The 17,570-nt window shown below is 59.2% G+C and overlaps 1 protein-coding gene across 1 annotated transcript in view; it reads left to right on the top strand.

Moving 5' to 3' along the window:
* clstn3 (calsyntenin 3) overlaps positions 1-16,662 on the top strand; it is an 86,710-nt gene extending 70,048 nt beyond the window's left edge. Inside the window, exons 13-18 of the mRNA XM_063036863.1 lie at positions 323-549; positions 1,806-1,976; positions 3,940-4,085; positions 11,927-12,062; positions 14,668-14,849; positions 15,696-16,662. Of these exons, the coding sequence (XP_062892933.1) occupies positions 323-549; positions 1,806-1,976; positions 3,940-4,085; positions 11,927-12,062; positions 14,668-14,849; positions 15,696-15,797 (964 nt within the window). The 3' untranslated portion in view covers positions 15,798-16,662. The remainder of the gene's footprint in view (positions 1-322; positions 550-1,805; positions 1,977-3,939; positions 4,086-11,926; positions 12,063-14,667; positions 14,850-15,695) is intronic.
* The last annotated feature ends 908 nt before the right edge of the window (positions 16,663-17,570 follow it).

The raw sequence follows: 17,570 nt of genomic DNA, 5'->3' as shown, positions 1-17,570 counted from the left end.
TCTCTCTCTGTCTCTACCTCTCTCTGTCTCTCTCTATCTCTCTGTTTCTCTCTCGGTCTCTCTCTCTCTCTCTCTCTGTCTCTCTCTTTGTCTTTCTCTCTCTCTCTCTGTCTCTCTATCTCTTTCTGTGTGTGTCTCCCTCTCTCTGTCTGTCTCTCTCTCTGTCTCTACCTCTCTCTGTCTCTCTCTATCTCTCTGTCTCTGTCTCTCTCTCTCTGTCTCTCTCTTTGTCTTTTTCTCTCTCTATCTCTATCTATCTGTCTGTGTCTCTCTTTCTGTCTCTATCTCTCTGTCTCTCTCTGTCCCTCTCTCTGTCCCCCAGGTGTTTGAGTGAGGGTCCCTGTGTCTCCGTGGCCCCAGTGGAGGGCTTGCTGGCGGTACTGGAGCCAGAGGAGCCCCGGATCACGGTGAGGGGCGAGCCCCACCTGGCGCGCCCGGCGTCCGACTGCGAGACGGAGGGGGGCGTCCAGCTGTTCCCCGGCCTCCGCATCTCCTGCACCATCACCCACCACCTCCGGCCCCAGGACGTGCCCAGCCCGCAGCCCACCGGTAGGCGGAGGGTGTGGTCGGGGTGGGGTGGCTGGGGGCTGTCCCGTGGCGGGGGGAGGGTGGAGGTGGGGAGAGGGGCGGGGTTCGGACGGTTGAGGAGGTTGGGCAGGAAGTAGCGAGGGGATTGAGGGGATGGAGGTGTGGGGGAGGGCTGGTTCAGGTCGGGACAGGGTCAGGGATGTGGGGGTGTGTTTCGGAGGTCGTGGAGATGGATGGGATGGTTAGGGGAGAGGGGTGAGGGAGGGGTCAGTGTGTGGGTGGGGGAAGGGGTATAGAGAGGGCATTGGGCAGGCTGGGCATCACAGTGACGGGTGGGGTGAAGGTGGGGAGGTGACGGGACGGTTTTCGGGAGGTGGGGAGGGGGTGAAGAATAGAGTTGGGGATCGGGTGTGGAGGGGTGTGAGCAGCTGGGGAGAGGGGTCGGAGTTTGGGGAGAAGGGTTCTGTGGTGCACGGGGGAGTGTGTGATGTAAGGTTTTGTCGGTTTCAGGGCTGGGTGGGGAGTGGGACAGGATTCGGTGTAAGGGTGGGATAGTGACAGGACGTGATACGGTACGATACTCATTTGTTCTACCCTTGTCCTTCACCTGTTACTCCCTCACGCATCATGGCCATCCCCTCACTCCCTACACCCCCTCTTCCCCTTCCATCTTTCCACCTTCCCCTTCTTCTCCCCCTTCCTCACTCTCTTCCCCTCTCTCTCTGCCCTCTCCACCTTCACCCTTTCCCCCCCACAATACTTCCCCCTCCCGCAAACCCCCTCTGACTGCCCTCTCCACTCGTCCCCTCTACTCCCCTCTCCTGCCTTCTCCACTTTCCGCACCTCCTCGCTCCGTCAATCTCTTCCCTCTCCTCCCTCTCCCCAACCTCCTCCCCTCCTCTCTCTCCCCCTCTTCCCCTTCCCCGCTGTCCTCCTCTTTAACTCTCCATCTTCCGATCTCCACCCTCCTCCCTCCCCTCTTCCTCCACTCCCTCTATCTCTCCTCCCTGTCCTCTCCCTCCACCCACTTCCCTTCTCTTCTCTCCACCATCCTCCTCTGCTCTTCCTCTGTCTCTCCTCTTTGCCTTCCACCCTCCTCCTCTTTCCATCTTCTTCCCTCCTCCTCACTTCACTCCACTCCCCTGCTCCCCTTGCTCTCCTCTCCCTCTGTCTCTCTACCCTCTTTCACAACTTACCCCTCACGTCCCCCTTTATTCTCCCCTTTCTGGCCCTTTCCCCCACCACTCCTCCCCTCCTCCCCCTACCCGGCTCTCCAGCACAAGACCCCCTGGCATCAGATAGCTTTATCCACAGTTTGGATTCGTGTGAGGTGTTTGTTCTGGGGGAGTCGCTGGACCCCAGTCGTGACCAGCTGATCCTCGATCCGCAGTTCATCCAGCAGAAGGGCCTGCAGGTCACCAACACCAGCAGCGTCCTCACCATCTCCGGTAGGTGGTAGGCATGTTCCCGCTCTCACCCACAGTACCAACACCAGCAGCGTCCTCACCATCTCCGGTAGGTGGTAGGCACGTCCCAGTCTCACCCACAGTGCCAACACCAGCAGCGTCCTCACCATCTCCGGTAGGTGGTAGGCATGTCCCGCTCTCACCCACAGTACCAACACCAGCAGCGTCCTCACCATCTCCGGTAGGTGGTAGGCACGTCCCAGTCTCACCCACAGTGCCAACACCAGCAGTGTCCTCACCATCTCCGGTAGGAGGTAGGCACGTCTCGCTCTCACCCACAGTGCCAACACCAGCAGTGTCCTCACCATCTCCGGTAGGAGGTAGGCACGTCTCGCTCTCACCCACAGTGCCAACACCAGCAGTGTCCTCACCATCTCCGGTAGGAGGTAGGCACGTCCCAGTCTCACCCACAGTGCCAACACCAGCAGCGTCCTCACCATCTCCGGTAGGTGGTAGGCACGTCCCAGTCTCACCCACAGTGCCAACACCAGCAGCGTCCTCACCATCTCCGGTAGGTGGTAGGCACGTCCTGCTCTCACCCACAGTGCCAACACCAGCAGCGTCCTCACCATCTCCGGTAGGTGGCAGGCACGTCCCAGTCTCACCCACAGTGCCAACACCAGCAGCGTCCTCACCATCTCCGGTAGGTGGTAGGCACGTCCCGCTCTCACCCACAGTGCCAACACCAGCAGCGTCCTCACCATCTCCGGTAGGTGGTAGGCACGTCCCGCTCTCACCCACAGTGCCAACACCAGCAGCGTCCTCACCATCTCCGGTAGGTGGTAGACACGTCCCGCTCTCACCCACAGTGCCAACACCAGCAGCGTCCTCACCATCTCCGGTAGGTGGTAGACACGTCCCGCTCTCACCCACAGTACCAACACCAGCAGCGTCCTCACCATCTCCGGTAGGTGGTAGGCACGTCCCGCTCTCACCCACAGTGCCAACACCAGCAGCGTCCTCACCATCTCCGGTAGGTGGCAGGCACGTCCCAGTCTCACCCACAGTGCCAACACCAGCAGCGTCCTCACCATCTCCGGTAGGTGGCAGGCACGTCCCGCTCTCACCCACAGTGCCAACACCAGCAGCGTCCTCACCATCTCCGGTAGGTGGTAGGCACGTCCCGCTCTCACCCACAGTGCCAACACCAGCAGCGTCCTCACCATCTCCGGTAGGTGGTAGACACGTCCCGCTCTCACCCACAGTGCCAACACCAGCAGCGTCCTCACCATCTCCGGTAGGTGGTAGACACGTCCCGCTCTCACCCACAGTACCAACACCAGCAGCGTCCTCACCATCTCCGGTAGGTGGTAGGCACGTCCCGCTCTCACCCACAGTGCCAACACCAGCAGCGTCCTCACCATCTCCGGTAGGTGGTAGACACGTCCCGCTCTCACCCACAGTGCCAACACCAGCAGCGTCCTCACCATCTCCGGTAGGTGGTAGACACGTCCCGCTCTCACCCACAGTGCCAACACCAGCAGCGTCCTCACCATCTCCGGTAGGTGGTAGGCACGTCCCGCTCTCACCCACAGTGCCAACACCAGCAGCGTCCTCACCATCTCCGGTAGGTGGTAGGCACGTCCCAGTCTCACCCACAGTGCCAACACCAGCAGCGTCCTCACCATCTCCGGTAGGTGGTAGACACTACCCAGTCTCACCCACAGTGCCAACACTGTCCCACCACACAGCATCCCAACGCGGACACATCACATACAGTCCAAAAACACAGTCCCATCACACATAATCCGGAACCCGACACTGTCGCACACAGTCTGAAATATACCCTGTCTGACACAGTTGAAAACTCAGCCCTCTCACGTACAATCACAAATTTTGATCCATTGCACCAAGTACCAAAGACCTCCGTGTCATATCCAGTCCCAAGCACATCCCCGTCAGACACAGGTGGGGTCTGACTCACTATGCTTCTCTCTGCTTGCAGGCGTCGAGAGCATCGGTGTCTACGAGCTGGTGCTACGAGGGATTCACTACCATGTAGAGCCGGGCGCTGCATTGTACGAGCGCAAGTTTCGTCTGCTGTGCGGGGAGATGAACGGGCGGTACGTCAGCAACGAGTTCACCGTCGAGGTAAGGTGAAAGAACAGTATCTATGGAGCATCACTCTGTCCCTCCAGAACACACTGTCGAGGGGCTACACTTCCCCTCAAATCCTGTCCCTCCACAGCACACTGTCGAAGGACGTCACCTCCCCCTCTAATCCTGCCCCTCCAGAAAACCCTGTCGAGGGGATTCACTCCCCCTTGAATTCTGTCCTTCTAGAACACAGTATCGAGAAACGTCACCCCCCAAATCCTGTCCCTCGAGGTAACACTGTCAAGGGAGTGTCACTTCCCTCTAATCCTGTCCCTCCATAGTACACTGATATGGGGGAGTCACTTGCCATCTGATCCTGCCCCTCCAGAACACACTGTCGAGGGAGTGTCACTTCCCCTCTAATCCTTTTTCTCCACAACGCTCTGTCGGAGAGGTGGGTCGACCCCCAATCCTGTCGCCCCAGTGTACACTGTCGAAGAGGCGGGTCACACCGCCAGCAATCGTTAAATATTTGTTTGTTTGTTGAGATGCAGCACGGAATAGTCCCCTCCAGTCCTTCGAGCCACGACGACCAGCAATCCCCCGATTTAACCCCAGCCTAATCACGGGATGATTTTCAGTGACCGGTTAACCGACCGGCAGCCTCGTGGGAGGAAACCGGGGCCCCCAGGGGAAACCACGCAGTCATGGGGGGTGGGGGGGGGAGGAAATCACACAAACTCGGTGTGGACAGCGACAGGAATTCTGAAAAATATTGTTATGACATGAAGGAAGCGTTCGCCACCGATCCGTGCTGACTGGCCTTCTCCTCCAAGCTCGCTCCTTTTGCCCACATTCCCCGGTCATGTCAGTGGTGTTGTGGTACCGTCACCACCAGCACGACAGCGGCAAGCAGCCCCCAATCGGGCTCCGATTCTGCTGCTGCTCATAAGGAGTTTTCTGCTGTCATCACCTGGATTTCCTCGGGCCGAGGCGGCTCCCCCCACATTCCCGAAGACGCACAGTCCTGCGGAAGGGTCCCGTCCCGAAACACCAACTGTTTATCCCTCTCCGCGGCTGGTGCCTGACCCGCGGAGCTCCCCCGGCATTTTGTGTGGGCCGATCCGGATCTCCAGCATGAGGGGAGTCTCTTTACCTTGCAGGGTAGGGTGAGTGAGCTGCGGGCGTGCTGAGTGGGTTCTGCAAATGCAGCATCACCTGTGGACTGCCGAATCCTGGCTGCTCTGGTTTCTCCTAAGAAGGGACGCAGTTGACTGCATGTTTCGATGCTCTGTATGTGTGGATGCAACAAGTGCACTAAACAGAGATAAACTTCCTGCTCTGCGGCTCTGCCCGAACGCCATCGGCAGTCCTCCCTCACCCACTTCCCTGTGCGGACCACCCTCCGGGTGAAAAAAGTTGCCCCCTCAAACCTGCACCCTCGGCTCCTCCATTCATGTCAGGTCCGTGCACCTCCAACCTCTCTGTCCCCCTCACCCTTCTGCACGTGGCATCACAGGCAGGTAGGGTCGCCAAGAGAGCTTCTGGCGCCTCACACAAAACGCGGGAGGAACTCAGGAGGCCAGGCAGCATCTCCGGGAAAGAGTAAACAGTCGAGGTTTCGGGCCGAGACCCCTCATCATCGGGTGCGGGAGGTGGGATGTCTTGTTGGAGTTATACGAGGCATTGGTGAGGCTGTACCAGAAGCATCGCCTGCATTCCGGCCACCTACCTACTGCAGGAAAGACATCAGTGAGATTGGGAAGAGTGCAGAGGAAATTTACAAGGGTACTGTCGGAACATGTGAATCTGAGTCACCGGGAAAGGTTGTATCAGTTAGTGCTTTCACAGACACGAGACCATCTGCAGAGGCTGGAAATCCGAACTGCACACACAAAATGCTGGAGGAACTCAGCCAGCCAGGCAGCATCTGTGGAAAGCAGTACACAGTCGACGTTTCAGGCCGAGACCCTTCAGCAGGACCTGAGAGAAAAAGATGAGTCAAAGCTAGAGGGTGGGGGTTAGGAAGGACCACAGGGTGATGGGTGAAACCGGGAAGGGGAGGAGGTGAAGTAAAGAGCTGGGAAGTTGATTGGTGAGAGAGGTACAGGGCTGGAGAAGGGAGACCTTGGGAGAAAGGGAAGTGGGAGGAGCACCAGAGGGAGGTGATGGGCAGGTGAGGAGATGAGGTGAAAGCGGGAAAAGGGAACGGGGAATGGTGAAGGGGGTGGGGGGGGGTCAATTATTGGAAAGTTGGTAAATCAATCTTCGTGCCATCAGGTTGGATGCTACCCAGACAAAATATAAAGTGTCGCTCCTCCAACTTGAATGTGGCATCATCGCGACAGCAGAGGAGGCCACGGACTGAGATGTCGGAAAGGGAATGGGAAGCAGAGTCGAAATGGGTGGCTGCTGGGAGATCCCACTTTTTCTGGTGGACCTTTCTGGCGGGGACCATTTCAGCATCGAAGAGGGGTTTAGAGAGGTTCAGAGATGGGAGGGCTGTGGTCCAGGGTGACGGGACGGCAGAAGATCTGGTCAACATGCTCCAAAGGACCCATTTCTGTGCTGTAGTGACGGGTGACTCTGTAAGCTGCCCACAGACACTGTGTGCCCCTCTCCAGGGAAGGACAGGACCCCAGGGGAATGACCTAACCCTGCAAGAGGGGGCGGGCAGTCAGCAGATGCCCCTTTTATCCCGGGAGTTGTCCAAGCTGCTGGAGGGGCTCACCAGGTCAGGCAGCATCTGCGGGGAGAAGTGGACCTGTGGCTGGGTTACCTTCTGGGGTCCCAGGAGTGAGCCCACTGGGAGGACTGTTGGGGCAACAGCTGTGGGGGTGCAGGGGAAGAGAGACAGACAGTTGACATTTCGTCTGAAACCTTTCACAGGGACCAGGAATTGGTTTATTATTGTTGACGTGTAGCAAGATACAGTGACAATCTTGTCTTGTATATCGTTCACACAGATCACATCATTACACAGTGTATTGAGATCGAACAGTAACAGAATTGGAATTGGTTCATTATTGTTGATGTGTAGCGAGATACAGTGACAATCTTGTCCTGTATATGGTTCACACAGATCACATCATTACACAGTGTATTGAGGTAGAACAAGGTCAAACAGTAACAGGATGTAGAATAGAGTGTCACAGCCACAGAGAAAGAGCAGAACAAGCAGACAGTGAGGTGCAAGATCATAATGACGTAGATTGTGAACCCAAGTGTTCATCTTATTGTACCGGGAAATCATTCAGTTGTTCTGTAACAACAGGATGAAGATTTCTTTGAAGTTGGTGGGACGTGCTATCAGACTTTTGTACCTTCTGCCTGATGGAAGAGGGGAGAGAGGAGAGAATGTCCGGGGTGGGTGGGGTCTTTGATTACACTGGCTGCTTTACCGAGGCAGGGGGAAGCATAGGCAGAGTCCTCGGAGGGGTGGCTGGTTTCCGTGATCTGCTCAGCGTTGTCCACGGTCTCGCGGTCACGGACACATTCTGAGCTGTGATGCATCCAGATGGGACATTTCCTGTAAAAGTTGGTGAGGGGCGACAGGAACGTGCCAAGTTCCTTCAGCCTCCTGAGAAAATACAGGCATTTTCGGCCGTAGTGACCCAATGCTGGAATAGGACAGGGCTGGTGATGTTCACTCCTCGGACTTTGAAACTCTGAACCCTCTCAACCTCAAAATGAGGATCACGCTTCATATCACCGGCACGTGTTATGAGATTGGTTAATTTAGCAGCAGCATTATACTGGAATACAGGATAATATTAATCACAGTAAATATGTATCGGTATATTAAATAGTTAAAATAGTGCAAAAACCGTGATACTAAAAAAAATGAGGTATTGTCAAGGGTTCAATGTCCATTCAGGAATCGGATGACAGAGGGGAAGAAGCTGTTCCTGAATCGCTGAGTGTGTGCCTTCAGGCTTCTGTACCTCCGACCTGATGGTCACAGTGAGAAAAGGACATGACCTGGGTGCTGGGGGTCCTTAATAATGGATGCTGCCTTTCTGAGACACCGCTCCTTGAAGATGTCCTGGGCACTTTGTAGGCTAGTGCACAAGATGGAGCTGATCAATTTTATGACTTTCTGTAGCTTCTTTCCGTCCTGTTTAGCAGCAACCCCTTTGCCCCCCACCCCCATACCAGACAGTGACGCAGCCTGTCAGAATACTCTCCACAGTAGCCGTTTTCGAGGGTTTTAGGTGACAGACCAAGTCTCCCCAAACGCCTAATGAAATACAGCCGCTGTCTTGTCGTCTTTATAGCCGCATCAGTATGTTGGGACCAGGTTAGATCCTCAGAGATCTTGACACCCAGGAACTTGAAACAGCTCACTCTCTTCACTTCTGATCCCTCTCTGAGGATCGGTATGTGTTTCCTTCATCTCACCCTTCCTGAAGTCCGCAACCAGCTCTTTGGTGTTACTGATGCTGAGTGTCGGGTTGTTGCTGCGACCATTGAGGTAGACAGGAGTGTCTGCACGGCTGCCTTTCCCCAGGTCAACGACCAGCTCTTGTTGTTGGCTGACTTTGAGGGGAAGGTTATTGTAATGCCGGCTCACCTCCACCCCATCGTTATCCGAGTTGCGGCCCGCGATTGGGGCCGAGTTCCTCGCCTTCTGTGTGTGTGCCTTGCTGCAGAATCCGGCAATGGGCTCGAGTAGCGGGCAGCACGGCAGGGTCGCGGTTAGCGCGACAGCCCGCTGCGCCGCCGCTCCGGGGGGAGTCTGCCCGCCTGGGTTTCCTCGGGGTGCTGCGGTTCCGGAAGACGTAGAGGTTCGGGTGAGGGAGCCATGGGCCTGCTGTGTCTGGCGTCAGAAGCGCGGCGGCCCCGTTTGCAGAAACCCGCGCCGGTTCGATTTGTCCCACCTCGCTGTATGCTTCAAGGCAGACGCGACAAATAAAGCCAAGCTTGAAAGTGAAACCGATCTCTTATTCGCTGGCGACGCGGGTTTACGCCTTTTCAACTCACAACACGCTGGAGGAACTCAGCAGGTCGGGCAGCATCCGTGGAAACGATCGGTCGACGTTTCAGGCCGGAACCCTTCGTCAGGACTGAAACGTCGACCCATCTTTTCCACGGATGCTGTCCGACCCGCTGAGTTCCTCCAGCGTGTTGTGAGTGTTGCTTTGACCCCAGTATCTGCAGAGTGTTTTGTGTTTGCGCCGTTTTCAGGGGATAGGAATCCCGGTGCTGTCCGGAATGCACCAGGAACCCCCTGAGGAGACCACAGCGACCCGGGAACCCCCCCGACTCCGCACTCCCCCTTTCTGAGAGCACCACTGGGGTGCGATGGGAGGCCCGTCCCGTCCCAAGGGTTTCCCCCACCCCACTCCTCTGCACTGGGTGCCTGAAGAAGGTCGGTGGGGAGCACGACCTCGATGAACGCCCCCCTCCGGATTTTGAGACGGGGTTTGTTGCGGGGGGGGGTGTCTGAATCAGCTGAAGAAGCACCGATGTGATCGGGCTCTCCCACTCTCGCCCCTCCCGTCCCGATGTGACTCCCACCACGGCAACCGGGAGAATGGGAGAGGGGTCCGTCCCTGCCTGGGGTGGGGAGGGAGCTTCGCTCTGCCTAACACTGTGACTAACTCTGTAACTCTCTCTTTCTCTCTCTCTCTCTCTCCCTCTGCCCATCCCCTCCCTCTTCCGACCTCGCTCCACCCTCCTCTCTCACTCTCTCTTCACCCTCAACCTTCTCTCCTTCCTCTTCAATATTGCCCTTTCTCACACCTTTCCCCCTCGCCTCATCCTCTCCCCTGTATCACCTCCTTCTCTCTCCCTTGTTCTCTCTCTCTCTACCTCCGCCCTACTCTTGCCTCCTTCCTTCCTGTTCCCTCCCATTCATCCATCTTCCCCTTCTCCACCTCTCCTCCCTCCTCACCTCTCAACCATTCTTCCCCCGTCACCCTCCCTCACTTCCTCCTCCTGTCTGCCCCCTTCTCTCTTTTCCTTCTCTCCCATTTTCTATCTCTCTCGTCATCTCACTGCCCCCACTCTCTTCCTCTGTCTGTCCCTGCCCTCCCTCTTCATCTCTCTCCCCTCCCCTTCTCCTCTTCCACTTTCGCCCATTTCTAAACCGCTGCATGACATTCTTCCCCATTCCCCCTCCTCCACTGTGCTCTCCCCTCCCCCTCGCCCTTTCCTGCACCTCTGCTTCTCTCCTCCCTCTCTCCTCTCTCCCCCTCCTCCACTGTGCTCTCCCTCCCCCTCGCCCTTTCCTGCACCTCTGCTTCTCTCCTCCCTCTCTCCTCTCTCCCCCTCCTCCACTGTGCTCTCCCCTCCCCCTCGCCCTTTCCTGCACCTCTGCTTCTCCTCTCTCCCCCTCCTCCACTGTGCTCTCCCCTCCCCCTCGCCCTTTCCTGCACCTCTGCTTCTCTCCTCCCTCTCGCCTCTCTCCCCCTCCTCCACTCTGTGCTCTCCCTCCCCCTCGCCCTTTCCTGCACCTCTGCTTCTCTCCTCCCTCTCTCCTCTCTCCCCCTCCTCCACTGTGCTCTCCCCTCCCCCTCGCCCTTTCCTGCACCTCTGCTTCTCCTCTCTCCCCCTCCTCCACTGTGCTCTCCCCTCCCCCTCGCCCTTTCCTGCACCTCTGCTTCTCTCCTCCCTCTCTCCTCTCTCCCCCTCCTCCACTGTGCTCTCCCTCCCCCTCGCCCTTTCCTGCACCTCTGCTTCTCTCCTCCCTCTCTCCTCTCTCCCCCTCCTCCACTGTGCTCTCCCCTCCCCCTCGCCCTTTCCTGCACCTCTGCTTCTCCTCTCTCCCCCTCCTCCACTGTGCTCTCCCCTCCCCCTCGCCCTTTCCTGCACCTCTGCTTCTCTCCTCCCTCTCTCCTCTCTCCCCCTCCTCCACTGTGCTCTCCCCTCCCCCTCGCCCTTTCCTGCACCTCTGCTTCTCTCCTCCCTCTCTCCTCTCTCCCCCTCCTCCACTGTGCTCTCCCCTCCCCCTCGCCCTTTCCTGCACCTCTGCTTCTCTCCTCCCTCTCTCCTCTCTCCCCCTCCTCCACTGTGCTCTCCCCTCCCCCTCGCCCTTTCCTGCACCTCTGCTTCTCTCCTCCCTCTCTCCTCTCTCCCCCCGACTAACCCCTCCCTCCCCCTCGCCCTTTCCTGCACCTCTGCTTCTCTCCTCCCTCTCTCCTCTCTCCCCCCCGACTAACCCCTCCCTCCCCCTCGCCCTTTCCTGCACCTCTGCTTCTCTCCTCCCTCTCTCCTCTCTCCCCCTCCTCCACTGTGCTCTCCCTCCCCCTCGCCCTTTCCTGCACCTCTGCTTCTCTCCTCCCTCTCTCCTCTCTCCCCCTCCTCCACTGTGCTCTCCCCTCCCCCTCGCCCTTTCCTGCACCTCTGCTTCTCTCCTCCCTCTCTCCTCTCTCCCCCCCGACTAACCCCTCCCTCCCCCTCGCCCTTTCCTGCACCTCTGCTTCTCTCCTCCCTCTCTCCTCTCTCCCCCCCGACTAACCCCTCCCTCCCCCTCGCCCTTTCCTGCACCTCTGCTTCTCTCCTCCCTCTCTCCTCTCTCCCCCCCGACTAACCCCTCCCTCCCCCTCGCCCTTTCCTGCGCCTTCTGCTTCTCTCCTCCCTCTCTCCTCTCTCCCCCCCGACTAACCCCTCCCTCCCCCTCGCCCTTTCCTGCGCCTTCTGCTTCTCTCCCCCCCCCCGGCTAACCCCTCCCTCTCCCCTCTCTCCTCCCTCTCCCATCTCTCCCCCCCACCGACTAACCCCTCCCTCTCTCCTCTCTCCCCCTCCGGCTAACCCCTCTCTTTCCCCTCTTCCCTCCCCCCGCTCCGCCTTCTGCTTCTCTCCTCCCTCTCTCCTCTCTCCTCCCTCTCCCATCTCTCCCCCCCGCGACTAACCCCTCCCTCTCCCCTCTCCCCCACCCCGCTCCGCGACAGCTGAACGTGCTACACACCCTGGGATCCCCGGTACAACCCAGCCACCTGCAGCTGGGACAGCAGTTCCTGCACTCGGCACCCAGGGGACACCCCGAGCTGGCCGGACACCGGGTGGCTAGCACCCACCGCAGCTCAGGTTAGTCTGGTTTCACCATGTGGTGGGGGGGGGGGGACAGATTTATTGTCGTTACAAATACGCCACCCCATACCACCCTGAGATCCACTCCCCTGCGGGCATTCGCAGTGAATGCAGAGACACTCAGCAGACTCAGTGAAAGGGCTCCCGCCCGCCCCGGCAGGGCCGACAACCGACCTGCAGACCGTAATAAACGAGTAAGGGACGCGCATCGAGAACATGAGGGTGAAGAGTCCTGGACAGTGAGTCCGTGGGCTGTGGGAAGAGTTCAGTGACGGGTACGGGGAGTTCTCCCCGCTGGTTCAGGACCCTGATGGTTGAGGGGTGGGAACTGCTCCTGGACCCGGTGGTGCGGGTCCCGAGGTTCCCGGTGGCAGCGGCGGTGGGGCTGACGGACGCCGCTCACCTGCGCCATTCCGTGCTCAGTGACGGGGAAGGCTTCACCCACGATGGGCTGGGCCGTATATCCGTGACTCCGAGGAGGATTTTCCGTGCGAGGGCATCGGTGTTTCCATACCACACACCGGGGTGCACCCAGTCACGGTGCTCTCCACGACCATGTACGGCAGAGTTCAAGCGGGGGCAGTGGGAGGGACGAGGGAGTAGAGGGGCATTGAGAGGGCGAGCAGAACATGGACGAAGAAGGAAGACGAGGAGAGGTGGAGAGTTACAGAAGGAGAAGGAGTGGGAGGAAGTAGTAGTGGGGAATTGGGCAGGGCAGGAGAAAATGGAGGAAGGAGAAGAACGGGGGTAGGGAACAGGAAGAGGGGCAAGAGGAGGTGATGGCAGAAGGCAGGAGGGGGAAGGGGACATGGGGAGGGGGAGCAGGAGGAGGGGCAGAGGGGAACAGAAGAGGGTGAGGGGAGGGGAACAGGGGAGAGAGAGAGGGGAACAGGAAGAGGGGAGAGAGGAGGGGAGCAGGAGGAGGGAGAGAGGAGGGGAACAGGAGGAGGGGAGAGAGGAAGGGAACAGGAGAATGAGAGAGGGGAGCAGAACTGGAGGAGGTGAGAGAGGGGAGGTGAACAGGAGGAGGGGAAGAGGGGAGGGGAACAGGAGGAGGGGAGAGAGGAAGGGAACAGGAGGAATGAGAGAGGGGAGCGGAACAGGAGGAGGTGAGAGGGGAGGTGAACAGGAGGAGGGGAAGAGGGGAGGGGAACAGGAGGAGGGTGAGGGGAGGGGAACAGGAGGAGGGGAGAGGGGAGGTGAACAGGAGGAGGGGAGAGAGGAGGGGAACAGGAGGGGGGAGAGGAGGAGGGGAGAGGAGGGGAACAGGAGGAGGGTGATGGGAACAGGAGGAGTGAGAGAGGGGAGGGGTACTGTAGAAGAGGGAGGGATTGGTGGTGGGAGGAGGAGGAGGGGAGGGGTGCAGGGTCAGTGGGAGGGTGAGGGGAGGGGAACAGGAGGAGGGGAGGGGTGCAGGGTCAGTGGGAGGGTGAGGGGAGGGGTGCAGGGTCAGTGAGAGGGTGAGGGGAGGGGAACAGGAGGAGGGGAGGGGAGGGGTGCAGGGTCAGTGGGAGGGTGAGGGGAGGGGAACAGGAGGAGGAGGAGGGGAGGGGTGCAGGGTCAGTGGGAGGGTGAGGGGAGGGGAACAGGAGGAGGAGGAGGGGAGGGGTGCAGGGTCAGTGGGAGGGTGAGGGGAGGGGAACAGGAAGAGGGGAGGGGAGGGGTGCAGGGTCAGTGGGAGGGTGAGGGGAGGGGAACAGGAGGAGGAAGAGGGGAGGGGTGCAGGGTCAGTGGGAGGGTGAGGGGAGGGGAACAGGAGGAGGAGGAGGGGAGGGGTGCAGGGTCAGTGGGAGGGTGACGGGAGGGGAACAGGAGGAGGGGAGGGGTGCAGGGTCAGTGGGAGGGTGAGGGGAGGGGAACAGGAGGAGGGGAGGGGAGGGGTGCAGGGTCAGTGGGAGGGTGAGGGGAGGGGAACAGGAGGAGGGGAGGGGAGGGGTGCAGGGTCAGTGGGAGGGTGAGGGGAGGGGAACAGGAGGAGGAGGAGGGGAGGGGTGCAGGGTCAGTGGGAGGGTGAGGGGAGGGGTGCAGGGTCAGTGGGAGGGTGAGGGGAGGGGAACAGGAGGAGGGGAGGTGTGCAGGGTCAGTGGGAGGGTGAGGGGGGGGAACAGGAGGAGGGGAGGGGAGGGGTGCAGGGTCAGTGGGAGGGTGAGGGGAGGGGAACAGGAGGAGGGGAGGGGTGCAGGGTCAGTGGGAGGGTGAGGGGAGGGGAACAGGAGGAGGGGAGGGGTGCAGGGTCAGTGGGAGAGTGAGGGGAGGGGAACAGGAGGAGGGGAGGGGTGCAGGGTCAGTGGGAGGGTGAGGGGAGGGGAACAGGAGGAGGGGAGGGGTGCAGGGTCAGTGGGAGGGTGAGGGGAGGGGAATAGGAGGAGGGGAGGGGTGCAGGGTCAGTGGGAGGGTGAGGGGAGGGGAACGGCAGAGAGGTGCAGAGGAGGAGGAGGGAGAAAAGGGAGGGTGAGGAGGGGAATGGGTATGAGAAAGGTGAGGAGGAGACAGAGTTATGACAGGGAAAGTGGAGTGGGCAGTGGGGATGAGGTGGGGGATTTCGAGCTGCACTCTGAACCCCATCCCACCTCCTTTATCTTCCCCCCCCCCCAACTGACAGTGGTCCCTGGAGCTGCCACCGTCATCATCCTGGTCTGCGTCGCCTTCCTGGTCTTGATGGTCATCCTCGGAATATTCCGGATCCGCTCCGTCCGGCCTGGACCGCAGGATGCAAGGCGGGGACAGGAGGGCGAAGCCTTCTGGGACGACAGTGCCCTCACCATTATCGTCAACCCCATGGAGGTGAGGGGGAAGGAAGGAGGGAAGGGGATGGGGGAGTGAGAGGAGAGGGCGAGTAGGAGGGTCAGAGATGTTAGGGATGACTTGTGAAAGGGGAAGCAGGGAGGATAGGGAAGAGAGGTGAGGGAGAGGGAGAGGGGGCCGGGGAGGAGGGGTGAGGGGCAGGAGGAGGAGGATGGGGAAGGGGTGTGGTGGGGAGATGGAGGGAGAGGAGAGGGAAGAGTGGGAGGAGGGGTGGACAGATGAGAATAAGGCGGGGAGGAGGAGTGGAAGTAAGGGGAAGGAGGGGAGGAAGGGAGGGCTTGGTAGTAGTAAAGGGAAGATTGTGGGAGATGGGAGAGATGAAGAGAGGGAAGGAGCGATGAAGAAAGGAGAGGGGCAGAGTGGGATTGGGAAGATGGTGGAGGGAATGAGGGAAAGAGGATGAGGAGAAGCAAGAGTGTGGGAGAGGAAGAGAAGGGAGAGTTCTGATGGAGGAGGGAGGGAGGGAGGGAACAAGGGAGATGAGGAGGGAGGGAAATGTTGAAGAGGGCAGAGAGAGGCAAGGACATAAGGACGTGGTGGGGAAGATGGGGAAGTGATGGAGGGAGGGATTGAAGGAAGAGTGGAGGGAGGGTCGGAGGGTTGGAGGGAGGGATGCCGGGAGGGGGGAGGGAGGGTTGGAGGGATGAAAGGAAACCATTGTGAGCCCATATTAATCTGCAACTTTTCTACCTCCCTCTCACCCTTATCCTTCCCTCTCTCCTCCTCTTCCGCTCCACTCTCCCACTCCCCCCGCCTCCATCTCCTCCCGTCATCTTCCTTATCCCCTTCTTTGCACCTTCACCCTGCACTGACCCCTGACCCCAGACCTATGAGCACAGGCAGGGGTCGGGGGAGGTGCCAGATGGTCATGGCCCAATGACCCCAAGCTCCTCAGGGCAGGAGAAGGTGACCAGTTGCCGATACTGACCACTCATCGACCCCTCCACCACCCCAACTGCATCGCCATGACCTTTCTCCCAGACTGACGAATCACCGTGTGCCTGCGACGTGTGACCCCTTACCTCATCACATCACCCTGACCCCTGACACAGTCCCCTCGTACGTCTCTGCCAACCTCTGACCCCGGAACGCAATAAGCGCACCGCTTGTGCTCTCCCCCTACCCCTTCTCACCCCCTCCCCATCCTCTCCCGCTAACCCAATCCATCATCGCTCCACCCCCTTCGACCCCCTCCCTCAACACCTGCCCCTCTCCTCCCCCTCAAATCCTCTCCCCTCACTTCCTTCTCCTCTCACTTCCTTCTCCTCTGACTTCCTTCTCCTCTGATTTCTCTCCCTATCTCACCACCTCCTCCCTCTTACCTCCTCCTCCTCTGCCATCTCCCTATCTCACCTCCTCTCCCTCACCTTCTCCCCCTCCAACCTCATCCTCTCAAACTCACCCTCTCCCTCCCCTGTCTCCTCCTCGCCAAGCTCCCCCTCCCTCCCTCTCTCCCCCTCTCCCTCTCTCCCTCTCTCCCTCTCTCCCTCCCTCGGTTCTGGTGTCGCTGTTTCCCTGTTGCACCACCCTCACGCCCTCCCCCCAGGGCTGGTCGCATCCCAGCTGACCCTCGTTCTTCTCTCCCTCGACGCCTCATTCCCCCACCCTCCTTTCCGGGGAGCCCCGCTTCCTCCCAAAAACCCCACACCAGCAGGTCGTCACCAGGAAGAGGCTCAGGGAGGGAAGAGGGGAAGGTAGGGCGCGTGGGGAGGGGATGGGAAGGTGGGAGACAGAGAGGGCAGGAGGTGAGAGACGGCAGAGGTGCGAGCGAAGGTTTGCGAGGTGAGGAAGACTGTGGGAGCGAGGGAGGGTGGGAAGGGCTGGAGAGAGAGAGAAAGGGTGGGTTGATGGGTTGTGCGGGAGGAAGGGAAAGAGGGAGGGGATAAAGAGAGGGAATAATTGAAGGAGATTGAAAGGGAGGGTCTGAGGGAGGGAAAGATAATGAGGGAATGCAAGAGGAGCAAATTGTGGGAGAGAGGAATAGAAATGGAGGGGAAGCAAAGAGGCTATAGTTGAGGAAGATTGAAAGGGAGGGAATGAGGAAAGGAGAAGTTATGAGGGAAAGCAAGAGGAACAACTTGAGGGAGAGAGAGGAATAGGAACAGGAAGGGGCAAGAAAGAGGCAATAGTTGAAGGCAAGAGGGAGTGAAAGGGAAGGGATGGAGAGGTAATGAGGGAATGCAAGCAGAGCAAATTGAGGGAGGAAGAGGAATTGGAATGGAGGGAGGGGCATATGGCTAAATAGGCATAGAGGGAGAAGAGGAGGTAGGAGGACCGAGGGAGAGTCAAGGAGGCAGAAGGAGACGGAGTGGTGGGAGAGAGACATGGGAAGGGGCGAGAACAAGCAGTTATCGGAGGTGGAGGAACAAAAAGCAGGTAGCAGTGGTGATGCAGAGGTCATGGACTGGGAGCTGGGAAGGAGGTGGGGATGTGTAGTGGAGGGAGGTGAAGGGGGGGAGTACTGGGGGGGATGGCAGAGAGGAGGAGAGAGAAGAAGGGATAGGGAGAGAAAAGTGTGAGAGGGTGATGAGGATTGGCAGGGAAGTGGAGAGAGTGAGAGATAGGGGAATGGAGAGGAAGAGGTGGAGAGAAAAGAGGAAAAAGAGGATGGAGGGAGAGGGAGGAAGAAAGATGAGGAGAGGGGATAGAAGAGGCAGGGAAGAAAGAAAGGTAGAGAGGGGAATGGAGAGGACAGCGAGG

Source organism: Mobula hypostoma, chromosome 31 (genome assembly GCF_963921235.1).
Source record: "Mobula hypostoma chromosome 31, sMobHyp1.1, whole genome shotgun sequence".
NCBI classification, from domain to species: Eukaryota; Metazoa; Chordata; class Chondrichthyes; order Myliobatiformes; family Myliobatidae; genus Mobula; species Mobula hypostoma.
Note: the sequence above shows the minus strand (reverse complement) of the source record. Positions and strands in the feature narration are given on the sequence as shown.